General features: G+C 42.2%; 1 protein-coding gene across 2 annotated transcripts; it reads left to right on the top strand.

Moving 5' to 3' along the window:
- Positions 1–1,052: 1,052 nt before the first annotated feature.
- LOC135916719 (uncharacterized) lies at positions 1,053–12,692 on the top strand. Of its 2 annotated transcripts, XM_065450166.2 has the most exons (15): positions 1,053–1,115; positions 3,458–3,646; positions 4,937–5,098; positions 5,349–5,432; positions 5,950–6,030; positions 8,171–8,248; positions 8,935–9,000; positions 9,063–9,107; positions 9,190–9,276; positions 9,332–9,382; positions 9,714–9,767; positions 10,653–10,867; positions 11,673–11,832; positions 12,105–12,227; positions 12,487–12,692. In XM_065450166.2, the coding sequence occupies exons 1-15, from the start codon at positions 1,076–1,078 to the stop codon at positions 12,519–12,521; spliced, it is 1,470 nt and encodes a 489-aa protein (XP_065306238.2). In that variant the 5' UTR covers positions 1,053–1,075; the 3' UTR covers positions 12,522–12,692. The 2 variants fall into 2 exon arrangements, with proteins under 2 accessions (XP_065306238.2, XP_070389665.1); XM_070533564.1 differs by lacking the exon at positions 4,937–5,098.
- The last annotated feature ends 6,971 nt before the right edge of the window (positions 12,693–19,663 follow it).

A 19,663-nucleotide genomic window follows, 5' to 3' on the forward strand; every position in this document is an offset into this window, starting at 1 on the left:
TGTGTGCAACTGTATAATACATTAAATTCAAGCTTCAGTTTATCAAAAGGTTATTCGGTTCTGTGAACGAAAGAAGTTGCCGGCGGACTCGAAAAAAAAAATATATATATATTGATAAGGCAACTCAGTCACTTATGGCTACGGCTAAAACGAGATGAAAAATGTGACGCGCGTTCCGATATCGTTTCTCTTTCGTGAATGCGTGCATAATGATGGCCTCGCAACTGAAAGTTTATTTCGGAAACAGCAACGGAGGGTCCTGACTGCCCTTATGTAATGCAGCATCTAGTTCGTTAACTTACCTCCGCCTGTAAGTTAACGAGACGAATAAATTACATAGCGATTGAAGCAGTGATGTTAAACGACTCACCGGTATTGCTGTCCCCAGACGCAGCAGGACCCGGCTCCCATTTCGATGCAGACGTGTTCCACATGGCTCACGACTGAAACCTACCCAGACAACACTCGACGTCCTGAGTACGTCCTCAAAAGGTACAAACGTCCTCGTCCGTTCTGTGTCGTTCTGAGGATGTCCTGGGGACGTCATGAAAAGGTAGAGGCGTCCTCGTCCGTTCTGCGTCGTTCTGAAGATGTCCTGAGGATAACAGTTACAGGATTATCCTAGAATTGTCCTCAAAAGGACGTGTTCAGGATAACAAATCTGTTAATCCCTTGGAAAGCTGCTAGTTGTGAAATAAATGCCGTTTAAGTGTTGATTTATTACGAAATACAATTAAAAATAGCTGGTTATGTATAAAAGGATATGAAGTTACGATGATAACCTAATTTGACGTTTTGCCTAAACTGAACGAACATCGGCATAATTTAAATAAGTCGTCGATGCAATTTTGGTAAATGAGCTATATTTTTCCTTAGCCGCCTCCCTTACGGACTGCTTGGCAAAAAAAAAAAATAAGCGTTGTAAAGAATAAAATTTTTTTCAATAACGCCGCCCCCGCGTTTTTTTTTGCCGCTGGCAACACTGGGATGAAGTCAAGCCAAGCCCGAGCCTTCCATTTTGGCGGGGCGTTCAATCAAAAAGATGGCGCAGTGCGATGCGGTCGTTGATGAAGTCATGACAGCAAAAAATGACCTCGAGCCAGATGTGAATGCCGGTGAGTGCTGTCCAGCCTTCTGAAAACCGTGTTGTTTGTTGTGCTCGTGATGGAGGAAAGTAGTGAACGACAGTTTCGCCGGGAGCGAAAACGGCGCGTTGATGCGTGTGTTCATTTCCTAAGAGACGTTCACAATGACTTCGCAGCGCCGGCGTGCAGCGCCTCACATGCAACGGAGTCCACACAGGCGCTGTCTTTCGTGTCCGGCGCGGATGACTGCGGTCACGTGGAGAATCAGCGTGAAATGAATTTGGATGATAGGGAGATAGCACAATCTCCTGAGTTGAGTCCAGAGCTAGCACGTTTTGTTCATGACGATGTGCAAGTGGTGTGTCAGCATGGCGTAGTGGACACTGAGTTAGTGAGTGACCTAGTCAGCGGTTCTTTATCTGATGGCGACGTGGATTCGTCGCCTTCGACCATTTTGTTGCAACACGAACAACGCCTACTCCAAAGCAGTGATGCACAAATCACGCAGGACTCTGAATCTGATAGTGGCGAGAGCAATGTGTTGACCATACGGCAGATGTTGCAAGCTTGGGCTGTTGAATCGCGCTGCCCTCAGGCCGCGGTCACGTCACTATTGGCAGTTCTGCGAAGCCACAGTTGCCTTTCGTCACTACCGTCGTCTGCTAGAGCTCTTCTGCAAACTCCAAAAAGGGTCCTCAACATCAAAGAGCTAGGAGGAGGGAAATTTCACCATTTTGGCCTAGAGGCAGGACTGCGGCAAACACTTCTTGGCCTTGAGCACTTGCCTGCCGAGCTTAGTCTTAGCTTTAACATTGATGGTCTGCCACTAGCCAAGAGTTCGAGAGACCAATTCTGGATCATCCTCGGCCGCATCCGAAATTTGGAAGATCGAGAACCATTTGTTGTCAGTGTTTTTTTCGGCAAAACCAAACCGCAAGATGCAAATGAGTTCTTGCAGTGCTTTGTTGAGGAAGCCAAAGAACTGCTGGCGGAAGGCCTTTCTGTTCATGATGCATCAGTTCCTGTGAAGCTGCATAGTATAATTTGTGATGCACCTGCTAAAGCCTTTGTGCTTTATATCAGGAGCCACACAGGATATTTCAGCTGCACAAAATGCACCGTCAAGGGAATGTATAGAGCAGGAAGAGTTTGTTTCCCGACTTTTGCTAACACCCTCCGTACTGATAACAGTTTTCGCAACCAGAGTCAGGAGCAACACCACACAGGCCGCAGTATTTTGGAGGAGCTCCCAATAGATATGATAAAGGATGTGCCTTTGGACTACATGCACCTTGTCTGCTTAGGTGTCATGCAAAAACTCCTTGTTCTGTGGGTTCGCGGGCCGAAAGAAGTGAGACTTGGCTCTACAGTTCGAAGTGAAATCTCTGAGAGGAACATTAAACTTGCAAAGTTCATTCCTTCTGATTTTAATAGGAAGCCGCGAAGTCTGGTGGAGCTAGATCGCTGGAAGGCAACTGAACTTCGCTTCTTCTTACTATACGGAGGGCCTTTAGTGTTGTCTTCGACAATCCCTTCCCACATGTATGAGAATTTCCTTACACTGCATGTGGCCATTACAATACTAGCCTCACCTAATTCAACTGCAAGTGAGATTAGTTATGCAGGTGACTTGTTAAACATTTTTCTTCGAAACTTCATCAACATTTATGGACAAGAGCAAGTGTCGCACAATGTGCATGGCTTAAGCCACATTGCATCTGATGTGTTGCACCTAGGTTCCCTGGATGCTTGGAGTGCATTTCCATTTGAAAACTACATGTCAAATATCAAGAGAATGATACGGAAACCTGAACATCCCCTTGAGCAGCTCTGCAATAGATTGTCAGAGCAAAGAAATGTTCCAAAAAGGAATTTGGTACCATCAGAAGGTCTATTTTCTGTAGAACATAACTGCGGTCCATTGATTCTGCCATTCCAAGGCACACAGTATAAAAAGGCCACATTACCTGGCAATGTTGTACTGGTAGCTGGTAAGAAGAACAGCTGCTGCACACTAAATAATGGAACAATTATTATTGTGGAGAACTTTGTGCATGACAAGTCAGGCACACCCTTTGTGATAGGAAGAGAGTTCCTTCAAAGAAGAGACTTGTATGCAAAACCTTGTCAATCAAGAATGCTTGGGATTTGCATTGCATCTCAGCTTTCTGGCTTGCGGTCCTGGCCAGTTCAGAGTATACTTCAGAAATGTCTGAGAGTGTTGTTCAAGAGAGAAAATATTATTTTTCCACTTTTGCATGCTGTTGTTCCGCAATAGTTGTCATGTTGCTGTGCAGATGTTGCAATTTCATTTGTCCTCATTAGTGTAATGCTTTTGGAAATAAACTAGGTTTCTTTCTTTCTTTTGCAAGGTGGCCTCTACATAGTAGTGAAATTTCCTGAAGAAGATGATGCTGTTGCCATTATACATAAAAACTGGATCGATGGCAACGGCTGCATGTGGCCTCCACAAAAAAAATACATAAAAAGCTTGTTAAAAGCTGGGGCCATGCCTGGAAATGACTGGAGGAGTCTGCCTTGTGAAGTGGTTGAGGCATTTGGTAATATTTATTATTTTGTCCATTTTATATATGCAGGCTGCAGCCGTATTGCAATGATTGTGTACTCTTCGAACAGGTAGACTTTTCTTGTGTGCTTTATTAAACATGTAAATTAACTAATTCAGCATGCAGCTTGCACTATGTTGCATTCTATTCTGAAGCCCCACCTGTTTATGATAGAACCTATAGGTCATACCAAAGCTTCAGATCAAGCGAGTGAAAGGTGAATGTTGAGCTTGCAAATTAAATGTCGGCCACTATGTCTTCAGGAAGAACATGCGGTTTTTTAAGCGTCTTGTACATACTTGTTCAGATAATTTTAATAGAAAGTCTTAAAACAAACTATTGCAGCTACAACTTAAAACTATTCCAATCTGTTTTTATTCCAAATTGGCCATTAGCCCTCTGTGATAGGTCAAAATGGCTCGAGATCTCCCCATATTGGTGTGGCGCCCACTCATATGGGCTGTACTCGAACCATTCTGACCTATCAGAGACGGCTAATGACCAATTTGGAATAAAAACATAGTGGAATAGTTTTAGGTTGTAGGGCCTTTTTGTGGACAACTGCACAAGTGAGTGCCCACACTCGTTGGGGCATGTGGTTGTACTGCGTTTAACCATAGCTGACTAAACACTTTCGTTGCTGAATGTTCTTATCAAAAGAATAGGAGCATCTTTATTCACATAGAAAATGTTACTTCTGCCACTTTGCACCAGCAAAGTAGGCCATAGTTGATCATTGCAATAATAGTTCAGCATGCTAGTTCCATACAGCACTACCCTATGTTGCTTACAGCGCAAGGAATGCCGTCACTATCTCCCGTATTCCATTGGTACCAATACGGAGAATTTGGGGTAAATTGCTTTTATAGGTCAAAGCACATTATTGACAATGTGGGACCACAATAAACTGCTTAGTTAGATGAGGCTTTAACTGCAGTGATTTTGTTTTAAATGGTGCTTGTATTTTAATTCTTGCGCGCATTCAAATAAAATTTGCAAATTAATGCTGCCCATTTATTTATATTTATGCCATATTTGTCTTTCATTTTTGCCTTAATGTCCTACTCATATGAAAAATCAGTTAAGCCAGAGAGGGCATAGGTGAAATTATAGTTAATTGAGGTGTAGAAATAATGCAGTAAAGAGACATGAAAATGAACAAAAAGGTAACTGCTGCTTGTGGCAAGTAACCTTTTTGAATACATATGCAGTTTGAATACATTTAAAGTTCCAGTGATGTCCTGTATTTTTAAAGCCAGTGCGGAATAATATTGCCAATTTCAGCCAATTACGACGATGCTGTACGGGGCCTCAGAAAGGCTGAAGACAACTCAGACATCGCAAGTGCAAGTGAACATGGCAGAGGAAAAAGGAAAAAGAAAAGAAGGCACTACAGTGACGAAGACGAGATGCCACTCCCGCAGCCACCACAGTCTATGCAGAAAAGTATGCATTTTTTTCAGCTATCTTTAAAGAGGTGACAAAGATGTCATGGTCTTCATATTGGAGGGTTACTAGATTTGTGAAATACTGTTTACTAGTCTGCTATGCATGACAGTCATCAGCGGTGCTCTATATTGCCACTGGACGTATAGCCAGGGAGTGGCACACTAGGCACGTGTTGCCCCCCCCCCTCTTTCTCTAATCAACTGTTACACCTAGAGTGCTTAGGCAATTTTGTCGTGTTCTCATGCAGGAGCAACACATGGTATTGCAGAAAGATCTGCAAGGATGGAACCGCCAAGTATTTCGACTGTTTCACAGCACTCGGCATATAATGGTATGGTTTCTTGCATGCATTTATGGTGCATAAATGAAGTTGTCAATTTTATAATGTAGTTTAAACATCTCATTGTTTAACTCAAAAAAGCTGCTGATTGCATTGCCACAATTTTTGGTAATTGCAACCAAATCTGGTAATTTTTGCATCACTTGTTTTGCTATGCAGGTGCAATATCTGATGTGCAGGCCATCGAACCACATTTCGGTTTTACTTGTTGCTTGAAAGAGTTGTGGCATGTCATTTGCTGCATGTTCGTATTTGTTATTATGTAATATTTACATTCACAATTGTCATCACAGAGAGCTTGTATCACAGCACGTAGCAAATTTTAACATCGCTGGCTGCAGGGATGTCAAGCCCACTAACGTTTATGTAGCTGTCTGTGCACCTAACGGGTCTAAATATTGAACCTGAAACATTAGTATTACAAAATGTTTTTATACTATAAACAAGTACCGCTGTTGATTGCAACGAGCAGAATTCTTTCCAAGTTATACCTTATGTTCTTGTGCAGAAAGAATGCATGGTACTGCAAAGCGGTCTGGAAAGGAGCCACTGCACTCGTGGAACGTTCCACAGCGCTCTGCATATAATGGTAAGACCACTAGCTTGTGTTTCAGCACACTGAAAGATAACCTTTTTGATCTGCTTGAAAGATACGTGCTGTCATGGGTGTTGACGAAAGGTCGCACCAAAAGCAAGCCATGGCTTATAAAAAAGGCGCGCAGATGCGTTGAACAGAGACCTCTATATGCATGCCTAAAAAGAAAATAATTGCAAGAATCAGTTCAAAAAAATTACAAAAGATATGAATAGCTTGGTTCAAAAAGTCAAATTTGCCTACTTCTAGTCCTTTGGTCACCCTAAAGGATTTTGGCAGTATATATTTTAAAAAATAGGAAGGGTGGGTTGTCCGTCCCACCACTTCATCATGACGGAATTATTGTTCACTATAGTCTGGAGAAAGTAAAGTGCCTTAAGGCATTTTTCAGCTTGGTATTTTCTACTGCTGAAAGCAACATTTGCCCGGCCAACTATCGCCCTGGCTTTATCAGTACCAAACCAATGGCAGCTGTTCTATTTGAAGAGCGAGGAATCGTGTCATTCTTAGGAATGCTTGAAAGAAAACAGTGCTACTACACCAGACAGTTTACCCACGGTCCTGCTCTTTTCTTGTGCTTTTTCTTTGTCAAAGTAGCTGCAGATTTTCTTCACCAAGTCATTATAGGACTGATTTTTACCTGATGAATGAAAACTTGCAAACGTTGTGCCTATACTTAAATCGGGACTTTTAAATGTTTCAAATTATTGACCAGTGTCTTTGACCAGTGTGACATCTAAAGTTTTAGAGCAGAAGTTTTATACTAATATGAGTCATCTTAGTGCATGCTCATTGTTAAATACCCGTCAGCATGGTTTTCGCAGCGGTTACTCGTGTGTCACCCAGATTACAGAATTCGTTCATCACTTAATGAGTGCACGGGATATAGGACATTCTGTCGATTGTATATTTCTTGACTTCTGAAAAGCATTTCATGTTGTGCCACATTCGTTATTAATAGAAAAATTATCTTGGTACAACATAAATGAGAATGTGTCTGTGAAGTGTCTGTTTACATATTTTGAAAAGCCAACAAACAAAGACTCCAAGGACAACTTAGGGAAATTATTTGTATGCACTAATTGAATTAAGGAAATGATAAATTAATGGCAATGAAGGTGGATTAAAAAACAACTAGCCACAGGTGGGGAATGATCCGTCTTCGCGTTACGCATGCGATGCTCTAGCCAATTGAGCTACCGCAGTGCCATTTCCCCATCCACATTCTTGGGTATTTGTTTTACTACAAGTAACCTTGGGAGTGTTAGCAAGTGCTACCACTCGCAAACCTTGGCGGCTGATTGGAACATCCTTTCTGCCGCAGGGGTCACAAGTACGTGATTTTTTTGGTTGAAGGCAACTGGTCAATAAACCCACGCGTGCTTCCTGAAGGCATCAATGTGCCAGATTCGAGACACTCCATGCCACCTGAAGGCATCGATGTTGCCAGATTCGAGACCCTCAACGAGGGTCTGGAATCCGGCAGCATCGATACTTTCAGGTAGCATGCATGGGTTTATTGACCACTTGAGGGTCTCGAATATGGCAAGATTGGTGCCTTCAGGTAGCATGTGGGGGTTCATTGACCAGTTGCCTTCACCCAAAAAGATCACGTACTCGTGACGCCTGCAGCAGAAAGGATGTTCCACATCCGCTGGCAAGGTTTGTGAGTGGCGGCGCTAGCTAACACTCCCAAGGTAAATACCCCAGAAAGTGGATGGGGAAACGGCACTGCGGTAACTCCATTGGTTAGAGCGTCGCACCCATAATCCAAAGACGTGGGATCGTTCCCCACCTGTGGCAAGTTGTTTTTTCATCCACCTTCATTTCCATTAATTAATGATTTCTTTAATTCCATTAGTAACTACAAGTAATTTCCCCCGTGTTTTCCTTTGTGTCTTTGTTTGTAGGCTTCTCGTGATTATCGGGGCCCCTCAGTTAATCCCCTTCTCGTTGTTTACATACTTTGACACTTTTCATAAATGAATACAACCTACAAACTTTTACCACATGTTCTGGCATTTAGTTATAAATTACAAGCAATTACAATTAAGAATTGTGAATTACATAAAATTAAATTAAGAACTACAAGCAATTGGGCCCAGCTGAAGTGCTGCCTTGTCTTCTTGTGCAGAAAGAATGCATGGTAGTCCTGAGTGTTCTGCAAGGGAGCCACTGCAGCGGAGCTTTCCACGGCGTCCTGAATGTGATGGTAAGACCTCTAGTTTGTCTTAAAGTGGCTGAACAAAGTTTAACCTTGCATATTGTGTATAATATTTTTAAAGTCTTTGTCCATCATCGACTAATACATATTGTGTTGCTGATTTAACTGACAAAATCAAAAATCACCACAAAGCAAAACAAGTTATGTATCATGCAGGTGCCAACGGGGCAAATCTTTAAATCTTTGTTGGATATCTCAGAATTTTCATTTACTCAAAAACCCAGAAGCATCCTTTCACAAGGGGCCAGCTGCACAAAAATTTAATATGATGGCTGCATGGATTCGGTGTAGTCTGAGTGGTCACCCGAAAGTTGCTACTTATGCTACCGTATGCTCACTGCCTGTGTACATATTTCAACACTTTGAGTAAACGAATACAACCTATAGACATACTCTCACTACATGTTCTCACATTTAATGGCAGGTTTTCTTTGCTACCAGCAGTGGGGTGTAGATGACTGAGCCATTTATATTGAGTCTGCAAAATTGCTCATTATGAGTCCAACGCTAAATGCACGTTACATTGCAGAAAACAGCAGTTTAAGTTGCATCTCAACGCCATGTTGAGAAGGTAGATTTGAATTTGCAGACTGTTCTAAAATGCACACATTTTGTCTATGTGATAATTTTATTCGAAACTGCAGTGTATTGCTTCTATTTTGGTGACATTGCAGACAACGCTCAGAGTGACTTGCCAGGCTTGTGGCCGTGTGTTAATCGAACGCCGACACCAAGTTCAGGTAAGGTATGCATGGCTATCGAAATCAGCTCCAATACTATATTTGTGCTGTTTCTTTTGAAGGCCATTACGACTGTAGGAGCCAGCCATTTGAGCATGAACATTTAGGTAGGTTGAGTGCATCATGTTCTAGTACCATGGCGTGCCAATTTATTCCCTTTGTTGCATCGACACTTGTCTTTGCGAATAGGGTTGGAGAGACGCCAGAAAACTAGCACCCATGCCCGCTCGCCTCTCACAGCTGCCTCTCCGCCAAGAAATGACTTCTCACGATCAGGTAAGACTAAGTATATTGATTGCACTGCTGTTACTTATCTTGCCATAACATGCAGGATCATATGGGCTGAGCAGGGCTTCATTTCCCACTGCTGATGTACTGTCTAGTAAGTGCATGTTACTTTTAGTTCATACTAAGTGATAATTTGAATGCTAAGTTTGGCCATGCTCTCTCATTCAACAGGGCATGACTATTGCATGACTATTGCAGTATTACATTTTGGTACAGCAGAGAGTAGATTCCTTTGCAATTTAATTAGGCAATACTGCTGAATGAGCTTGCAAAATGTAATTCCATTCATAATGCAACCTCGACGTTCACATGCTATGCAACTGCAAACTTGTGAACTAGGAAACCTTGTTTTGCAATGGATGGACATTTCATTGGCAAAGAACCTTGTGCGGGAAATTAACTCCCAGTGGCTAAATAACTTGCAGCACCTACCTCAAGGCCCACAAGCAGGTCGGTTTCAACCATAAATGGGCCATCTGGTAAGCGAAAAACTACATTTTATTAGACTGGTGTTCTAATTTGAGATGCTTTCTAGTGCTATGTATTCTGCCTGTGCATAATGGATGCCTGGATTCTTTGGGCTTTTTTTTAACATAATGGTTAGCATCCAAAATCACAGTTGAGTGTGACACCCTGGACAAAATTTAAGATAAAAAATAATGTACTGCGCGAAGAACAAGGACTGTGAGAGACGACATACACAGCGGTGTATATGTCGTCTCTCGCAGTCCTTGCCAGCGCTGTGTATGTCATCTCTTGCAGTCCCTGTCCTCCGCGCTGAACATTATTTTTGATCATGAATTATCAACTAGCCCAAGCAACCACCCTAAAATTTAAGACTTTTGTGCGCATGGATTTTTGCTGTCAATGTGAAATAGACAAGAAACTACGAGTGTGCATCATCCGAGTTTTCATTGTCAGCTTGCCTTGTCCACTACAGGTGGATGGCCTCTACCTTGCATCTCAAATTGGCTGTATGCTTATCTGCGAAACCTAACCTATGCCTGCGGATTTCTCAATCTCATCACTCTGCATAATCCTCTGCTGCCCTCAACTGCCTACTCTTCCCTTTATATATCACCATTCATCTGGTCTACCATTACATACATGAGACAACTTTTCCAGTTTCACTTCCCTTTATTCTAAACTAGAATGTCATTTGCCTACCTTCTGCATTTACATGTAAATTTTTTGTTTCATTGCTAATTGCATGATTGCCTTTTTTGTCAATTTTCTTAGTTACCAAAGTTCTAGCTCCATGGGCTAGTGCTAGCAGAATACAATGATTACATACATTTCTTTTCGAATGTGTCGGTAAGCTGCAGATTTTTATTACATTGTTATTGTTACCTCAATCTTTGTAGATTTTGAACACCAGGTCTTCAAGATCTTGCAAACAATTTTAATGAGGGTTGAGCACCAAGGGCGCCAACTTGATGCCATTGCACAACAGCTATGCAGTGGCCCTTTGACAGTTGGGCCCGCAAAGGATGTGGTCCCAAAACCATTCGAGGACATCAAGGCATTCGAAGAATTTGATGCCGAGATATCAACAAATGAAGGAACAAGGACACGCCTGGTCTGATATTTTTCCTTCTCTTTACCTCCTCTATCAAATGTACTTGCATATATGAAACTGACATTTCAGTGCACGTTTTACAGGAATAGTAGTGCAGAGCAAAACATAACACGGACACTAGGAGGCACGTAAAAAGGACAACACACTGTGCTACAAGCAACAATGATTATTCTCAAAACCAGACTGCTTCTATACCATCAGCCTCAAGCAGACATAGATCACGTGGAAGCACTGAGACATGCGCTATAAAAATCACACCATCGAAATTGTCATTGCTTACGCAGGAAAGCTAACTCCTTGGGAAATAACGCTATTGATGGCTTGTTAATGCAAAATTCACCAAGTATGCCGATATGCTCTGCCTCAACAATCAATAAGGTGACCTTTATATCGAGCAACAATGATGGCGAAAACATGGTTATTGTTGGCCAGATTGCTGAGGCCGAGCATATCGACGCACTTAGTGAATTTTGCATTAGCAAGCCATCAATAGTGTTGTTTCGCAAGGAGTTAGACCTCCTGCATAAGCGATGACAATTTGTTCTGGTAGATTATCGTGGGTCGTGAATATGGTTCGACAGTGCGACTTTCATAGTGCATGTCTCAGTGCTTCCACGTGATCTATGTCTGCTTGCCACTGATGGTATATAAGCGGTCTGGTTTTGAGAATAGGTTGTTGCTAGTAGCACTGTGTGTTATCTTTGTATGTGCCTCCTAGTGTCCATGTTACATTTAGCGCTACATCAAAAGTATTCCTGATGATTCACCAACAAGCCCCCTCCCCATCACTACCCATGTTTTACAGATGCAGCAATTTCATGGTCTTGGAGGCAGCAGCGTAGGACCCGCAACACGGCGCATTTTAGGAATTTTGCTAAGCCAAGAAGTGGCAGTGCAGTACAGTTGGCTCGGCAAAAAAGGAAAGAAAAGTTTCTCTGCACTGCAGGTGGCTGACACAATCACAAGTAAGGCCTGAATGTTTATAGTATTGTCGGTAAAAAGAAACTTGGTAGAATAATTTCCTTTCTCGCTTTCAAAAGTCAAACTTGTACAGGTACACATACTTCGTAAATGTCAAGCTGAGGAGTGTTAAACCAGCTGAGCCAAGTACTATTGTACTTGGGCAAGCTAAGATGGCTAATATGTAATTTCCTGTTGTTTCTGGATACTGTTAATGTTTTGCTTTGAGCTTGTATATGTACAATGTTGTATAAGTAATCTCCAGTGGATCTTTCAGGGGCCGTAATGCAAAATTTTCCAACGTCAAAAAGAAGTGATGTAGAAAGTATAATTAAGGTGTGGCTGCGCCACTCTGGTGAAAAACTTAGAAAACAGCAGGCCAAGGCTGCCACATCTGAAGGTGAGTTTGGTATTCAGACTATTGTTAAAAATACTCAAAACATTATTATCCTACATGAACACTTAACATTTGAAGGCGAGTGTTTTCGTGCTTATGGGTTTGATCCCCATATGACAATTTGGATGCTGTCTGGCACCCAACATAGCTGCATGGGCTGCCTGTTTGAGAAGTTGCACTTTGCTGTACTTGAAATATTTATATTCTTGTAGAACCATTGTCATTATCAGTGCTCATCATCACAGTATACATTTTCTTCTAGGCTCACAGGATGTGCACTCAGATTTTTCAGATTAAATGCCTCAAAGTGCAAGTACAAAGCCCAATTTCAAGAGGAATCAATGTGTTCAAGAATTTTTGCTGGCCCTGGCAAGGACCAGCACAGTCATTTATATTCTAGTCAGGAAACTGCACTTCGTTGAAGAAATGTTGGCTTTGGCAAGTGCCACCACAGTCTTTCATAATAAACTCTAGTCATTGGGAAACTGGTTATATTTGTGTTTGCTTTAGCAGGTGCCATGACTATCACCCGTATGCATTGCCTGCTACAGATACTTTTTATAACCAGGTGAGTGAGTGAGTGAGTGACGAAACTTTGTTCTGAACGCCTGCAGAACGGTTAGCCTTCCCCTGTTAGGGAGGCGTTACCAGGTAGATTCATTTTCGTTGGTACAGAAAAATTACATTTTCTTGCAGCCAGAATTTCATCCATGATGCAAAAGGCAGAATTGACATTATCTGGGCAAGGTGCTGATGGCACCTTCAATATTGAGTTTCGTGCGATAAATGAAGTAGCCAATTCAATTTACAACCACACGTCAGGCAATTAAGCAGCACCAAACCTTACTGTGCATATGTGTTGAAAGCTAGCTGATCACGGCAAGAGCTTGTGCTACTTTTGTCACGTAATGCCCTGTCAGCATTGGCTGTTCAATATGTGTAAATTAGCCTTGTATATTACCCAGCAAGCCGAGGCTACCAAGGCATTCCATTCATTATGATCGACTTCTGGACGCAGCAATATGTGCAGCCCATAAGCATGCCTTAGTGTTATGTTCTGTTAAAAGCTAAATGACGTTATTGAATGCAAAAATTCTGCATTCAAGGAAGCCTACAGTGCACCCTAATAAGTCCTCAAAACATCCTAGAAAAATCCTTATGGGCTATCTGAGGATGTTCCGAGGATGTGCCGAGGCCGGACATGAGGACCTTTCTAGGCCTTTGCAAGGACCAGTAGAGGATGTCTTCAGGACGTTGCAATGTCCTTGAGGGGGCATACTGAGGACATACTCAGGACGTCAGTGCGTTGTCTGGGTAGCTTTCAGGCTTACACCCCAAGTTAAATAACGCGAGATATCGAAGCGCAATAAACTGGTGTTAGCACAAAATAACCAACCAATGTACGAACCAAGGAATCCGTACCTGCCGTGCACGCGAACATACCGGTAAAAATTTTAAAGGCCGCCACTCCTGCGACCCGGTCGTAGGAGTGGAAAGGGGGGGTAACCGTTATAGTGCCCTGGTCGTACGAACGGTTAGGGGCCCGAAAGCGTTAGGTTCACCCAAATAGCCGCTAAATAATGATTTGGCTTGGCTCCGTATATTATTTTTAAATGGGTGTCGCTAAAGTGATGGACGCGACGTGAGCTCCATTCTGCCCGTGCGGACTTCGGCCGTGCTCCTGGCTGCTCGTGTGCTTTACTAGCTTTGTGGAACGCGACGATCGAGCCCAGAATCGGTGCTTCCGTTCTGTCCGTGCGGTCTTCGCCTGGGTCAGTGGCTGTGGAGAAGTGATTGTAGCTGTTTGATGTCGTTATATGTGAGAGCTTGTGGCGAAGTGATTGAGTATGGCCGTAGTACTGCTCATGTAGTCTTTTGCGGACTTCACCTGTGCCTGTGACTGATCGTGTTGCCCAATAGCTTTGTGAAAAACCGACGTGGTTTGTGTGGATGTCATCGCAGCGTTTGCCAGCTCCTGGGTGGCCCGTGTGCCAGTTATTGATGGCGTTGCCCAGTAGCTTTGCGGAAGTTGATGTACCTTGTGTGGATTTCGTTGCCGCTTATGACTGCCTTAATTATAGGTGGTCACACGCTGCCTTTTGAAGCGCGTCCGAGCGCGAGAAACTTCACCGATGCTTTTGTTAACAACGTGGACGTCTCGAAATGTTAGCTAGAAATCAACCAGCAGCAAGCCAAGTCTTTATTTTGTGGTTTTTCGAGCTTATGCTTATGCGAGCAGCAGAACAAAAAGTCCGTTACATAATGTCAGTTCCATAAAATCAGCTTTGCCGCAATACAGTCATGTTATGCGGCGAAGCATACGTAATGTATTGCGGTAAAGTATATGAAAAAGTAGGCAGGGACCACTGCGTTACTGGGCCGATTTTCTTGTATTATGGTCATGGCCGTGCGCGAACAAGAAAAAATCACGGTCGAAGCACATGGCACAAACCTTGCCAATGCTTCAATTGGAAAAAGAAAGCAAACGAATTGGAGTGGGTGATGCCAAAAACAAAGCCTTGACTTTTGTATTATCAAAGCAGTTCCGAGAATAGCCAATCATATTCCAAGCTCCTGCATTATTTATGATTGTTTAAAGTATATGCATATATTGTGCACCAGCCTTAGCGCACCAATTCTAATGTACTTTAATGATGTAAGTTTAATACGTGGCGAATATATAATTTGTGCTGTATGGTGTTGTGCTGTTTATAAGCTGCTGCTTTCATGTGGTAATGTGTACATTGGCTGGAAGAGTTGATGCATCCTCCTTATAGAACTCACTGAAAGGTAAACCACCTGTCAAGCCATCATTGTTCTTGCAGTTGTACACCAGATTTCACAAACATGGGGACAGTTATGATATAGAAAGAGTAGCTGAGGCTTAACATATCCACATGCATGCACAGGAGTGCGGGAGTCGACCATGTATCTCTCTAACTCAGGTTGAATGTGCATACTTGAGTAACATGCATGTAACACTTGTTGGGTGTCAGGTTTCTTTTATTGTTAGCCTAGTTTGTGTTTTTTCTCCCTTTTGTAGGTTTTAGTGTGTGTTGCTGTGTATGTATATAATTGCTTCCAGAGTGGCTTTCTTGTTGCTAATAAATTTATAGAAGGCAGCGATCTTCATTTTGTGCATCAGACAGCAAGTGAGCATGTTTCAAAGGATGTTGGATTTTGTTGCCCTAAGCGACTAAAATGCATAAGCATATAGACTGCTTGCTGGAGGTACTCTTTATAGCATTAAGGATATTATCATGCTGATAACTCTGTGCACAATAATTAGAAAGATCACATCAGGTCCGACATGTCTTCTTGCCACCATGAAATCTTGTCAGATGCATAACACGGGACATACACCACAGATCTTGGCCAGCCATTCTCATTTGTGGTCTCGACCTCCTACCACTGAGCAGACTGGTCCAAGAGACAAAACATGCAACTTTTATCTGATTAAATGTAGTGCATGTTGCACAAAATTAGTTGTCAATTGTTATTGTTGACACAGATACGTATCTGTGAGCCTCATAAACTAATGTCAAAAGAAAGAGAGTAATACCCATGAAATGCACTCTTGGTAGGATGGCAGGACCATTCTCTTGCAGAGTTAAATAACAACCATGCAGCAGTATCATGATATCAAGTTGAACAATAATTCACTCCAAGAATAGGTTTCTTCATGCAACATTGCACTGATAGTCTTGAAATACAATACAGAAGGCCTTCCAAATTATGCATGATAGGAGGGCATATTTTAGGAAGCAAGAATGAAAACGGAGCCGGTTAACTATGAAAGTTGTGAATGCAACTCTGCAGAAGTTGGAAAAATGAACCAAACGGAATAGTTTAAAAGTAAGTGGTTTAGGGACAAAAGGTCGTTTTATTCCATGCCAGAAAAGCAAGCAGAGGTTGAAATGCTTTCCACATACATACCTTCAAAGTGCATGTACAGGGTCTGTCCTGAGAGTAATGTCAGTAAGGCGATTAAAAATCATTTATTAAATTTGTTGTTACAAAAAATTTAAAACTCTTCAAAATACTCTCCTTTTGCGTCAATACATCGGCTCCAGCGAGACTTCCAGCTCTCGAATGCGTTGCGGTAGTCCTCCTCCGGAATGGCCTTTAATGCTGTGGTGTTAGCTGCTTTAATCACGTCCGCTGTCCCAAAATGATTGCCTTTCAGGGGTGTTTTGAGGCACGGAAACAAAAGAATGTCAGGGGGGAGCCAAGCCCGAGCTGTACGGGAGCTGGGGAATCGTTGGCCCCACTGCATTAACCAGGTAGTCGGTGACGATGAAGGCACTGTGGGCCAGCACATTATTGTGGTGCAACTTCCAGTTGTGTGCAATGTCCGGCTGGATATGTTGAACCCTGCGTTTCAGTCTTTCAAGGACATCCACATAAAATTTGGGACCCGTCGTGGTTGCTCAGTGGCTATGGTGTTGGGCTGCTGAGCACGAGGTCGCGGGATCGAATCCTGGCCACGGCGGCCGCATTTCGATGGGGGCGAAATGCGAAAACACCCGTGTGCTTAGATTTAGGTGCACGTTAAAGAACCCCAGGTGGTCAAAATTTCCGGAGTCCTCCACTACGGCGTGCCTCATAATCAGAAAGTGGTTTTGGCACGTAAAACCCCAAATATTATTATTACATAAAATTTGGAGTTCACAGTGGTTTTAGGTTCTTCAAACTCATGATGAACCAGTCCGTGGATGTAAAAAAAAACAATGAGCATAATCTTGATCTTTGGTTTGCTCATCCTGGCTTTCTTCTGGGGAGGGGACGAGTGTGTGTGCCACTCAGATGATTGCCTTTTGGTCTCCAGGTCATATTCAGATACCCAAGTCTCATCTTCTGTAATGACGTTGTCAAAAAATTTTCGCTCATGTTTGCACATGTTGAGATTTTCTTGGCATGTTTCAACGCGGCATGACTTTTCGTTGTCAGTGAGCATTTTTTGAACCATTTTTGTGCACGCCTTCCGCATGCCGATATTGTTTGTAAGAATTTCGTGAACTTGAGTTTTCGAAACGTTTAACATGTCGGCCATTAAACGAACACTTAATTGTTGGTCTGAGTTCAACAGTTCTCTCGCTCGTGTTACATTGTCAGTCGTAGTGGTCGTGGATGGCCATCCAGCGCAGTCCTTGTCGCCCTCTTTCCGGCCTTCCGAAAGGCCTTGTGCCACCGAAACACTTGCCGATCTGACCAGGCATGTTCTTTATAAGCAGTCTTGAGCATAGTAACAGTTTCCGCAGCGGTATTGCCAAGTTTCACAGAAAACTTGATCGCAAATCTTTGTTCTAATGAGCGCTGCATTTTCACTTGCGCAAGAATAAAAAACAGCTCACGGACGGGCCCGTCCGACACTCTCCGATGTTCGGAGCACACTGACTGACGGACCGCTGCTTAGCTAGATTCCGTCACTACTAGTTTCAACCAGTTAGACCGTTCTGACAAACAGTCACATCACAATAAATTTACTGACATTACTTCCAGGACAGACCCTGTATGTGGTGATAGACAAGCTTTTTAGATATAAATGTTGGGAACCTGGATGGAGGTGAGGGACATGTACAGTAAAAACAAGATGTATAAGGTCAAAAATTAATTCTTTTAGTCAGAAATTGGTCAGTGGTGTCTGGCTTCTCTTGTTCCCTGGCCCTGGATGGTGAATACAAATGTATATATATATATATATATATATATATATATATATATATATATATATATATATATATATATATATATATATATATATATATATATATATATATATATATATATATATATATAATTTTGTACAATCAAGCATAGAATCATTGCCTTCTATCTGAGCTAACGTATGGGGCAGAAACTTGGAGGTTTCTTGGAGACAAAAAAGGGCATTGTGTTGTCATGTTGGAAAGCACTTTTCCGGAGGAGGGTGTGTCAGCCACTGACATCAATTTTAATGAAATTTATACCAATATAGCTGACATAAAATGTTGAGCTGTCACGAAGTTGAATCAGTTTGGTTTGACAACAGTCTCAAATGATGTTAAGGTGGAAAAAGGTTTTCTTTTATGCGCCTTCTTCAGTGCAAAACACACAAGCTTAGGGAATCCATTTCAGAACCATTGTGTCGGAATATATATCATGGCTTCATGTTTCAGAATTTCTGCAGACACACCTTGACAGGCTGGGAATCAACGACCAATTCCTTGCTGCCAGCTCTCAGACTGTTCTACACTTCCTGCAGGAGCATAATCTGGGAAAATGGACAGGCTTTAGTATAGATGCAGAAGATTTATACAATTCTTTACCGCAGGCGCGTCTCTTGCAGTTTGTTAAGGACTGCATACACAAGCAAACAGGTTAGCTGGAATTTGCTGAAAGGTGTAAAATTCTTGTTGCAAACTTTCTGGAGCTTCTTGATTTCTATTTAAGGTCAATTTTGGTCTGGTGGGAAAGTAAAATATGTGTCCAGAATGCTGGCATCTGCATAGGTTCCGGTGTTGCACCAGTGCTCAGTAATATTTGAAGTTATGTTGACCAGAAGATAATCAAAACCTGAGTGGGCTTGCTCTTAAAATTTTCAGATACGTGGATGATTATTTGTTTTTCATGAGCAAATGATAACTTTCACATAGCTGTCATCGAAGTACTGAAGCTATTTAGAGAACAATAGCAAGGTTTCAACTTCACTTTAGAAGTTCCAGAAAAAAAATGTGCTGCAACTTTTTATGTCAGGCTTACTTTTATGTGAGATCACGTATGCTGGAGATATCAGTTGAGAACTTCTAAGCTCCTTCTTGATTATAGGTCTAGCCATTCAAAACTTATTAAGTACGGTATTGCCACTCACGCAATTGGAGATGCCTTAACCAAGAGCTATCCTCACCTTATCCTTGAAAGTGTAAGAAATCTGGTGACAAGGCTTAATGAGGCAGGTTATTCAGTTTCAGTGGTTTTTTATCTTGAAGCACGTTAATTAAGGAACTTAAGGTGCGACCAGGATGGTAGAAGCTTAAGGAGCAAGAGCGGAACAAAGTTGCCATTATCCCCTCTATTAATTGTCGCACAGGCAGAAAAAGGTGGCTTCTAAGTTCCAGGAGAGGATTGGGTTTTCAATTAAAGATAAGCTGAAGGGAATATGTGAAGCAATAAACAAGCACATTCTTCACAACGGGTGTCTGAGCAGGGAGGACTGCAAAGTGAAATATAACATACAGTTTGTCTCTTGCACACGAAATAATGTTTATTCGATTCCTTTTTCTTGAAGCCTACAAAATATATATCAGTCAGACTGGAAGGTGCTTAAACATTCGACTAAGGAAGTACCATAGTTTTTTGAAGGGTTTTTGCGCATCCACACCTTTCTGTGCATTGTTGCAGCATTGGGCGTCATCCAGTTTTTGAAAGTACTATTCTGCTGTTCACACACTGTGAAAAGC

The sequence above is a fragment of the Dermacentor albipictus genome, chromosome 2 (assembly GCF_038994185.2).
Source record: "Dermacentor albipictus isolate Rhodes 1998 colony chromosome 2, USDA_Dalb.pri_finalv2, whole genome shotgun sequence".
Classification (NCBI taxonomy): domain Eukaryota; kingdom Metazoa; phylum Arthropoda; class Arachnida; order Ixodida; family Ixodidae; genus Dermacentor; species Dermacentor albipictus.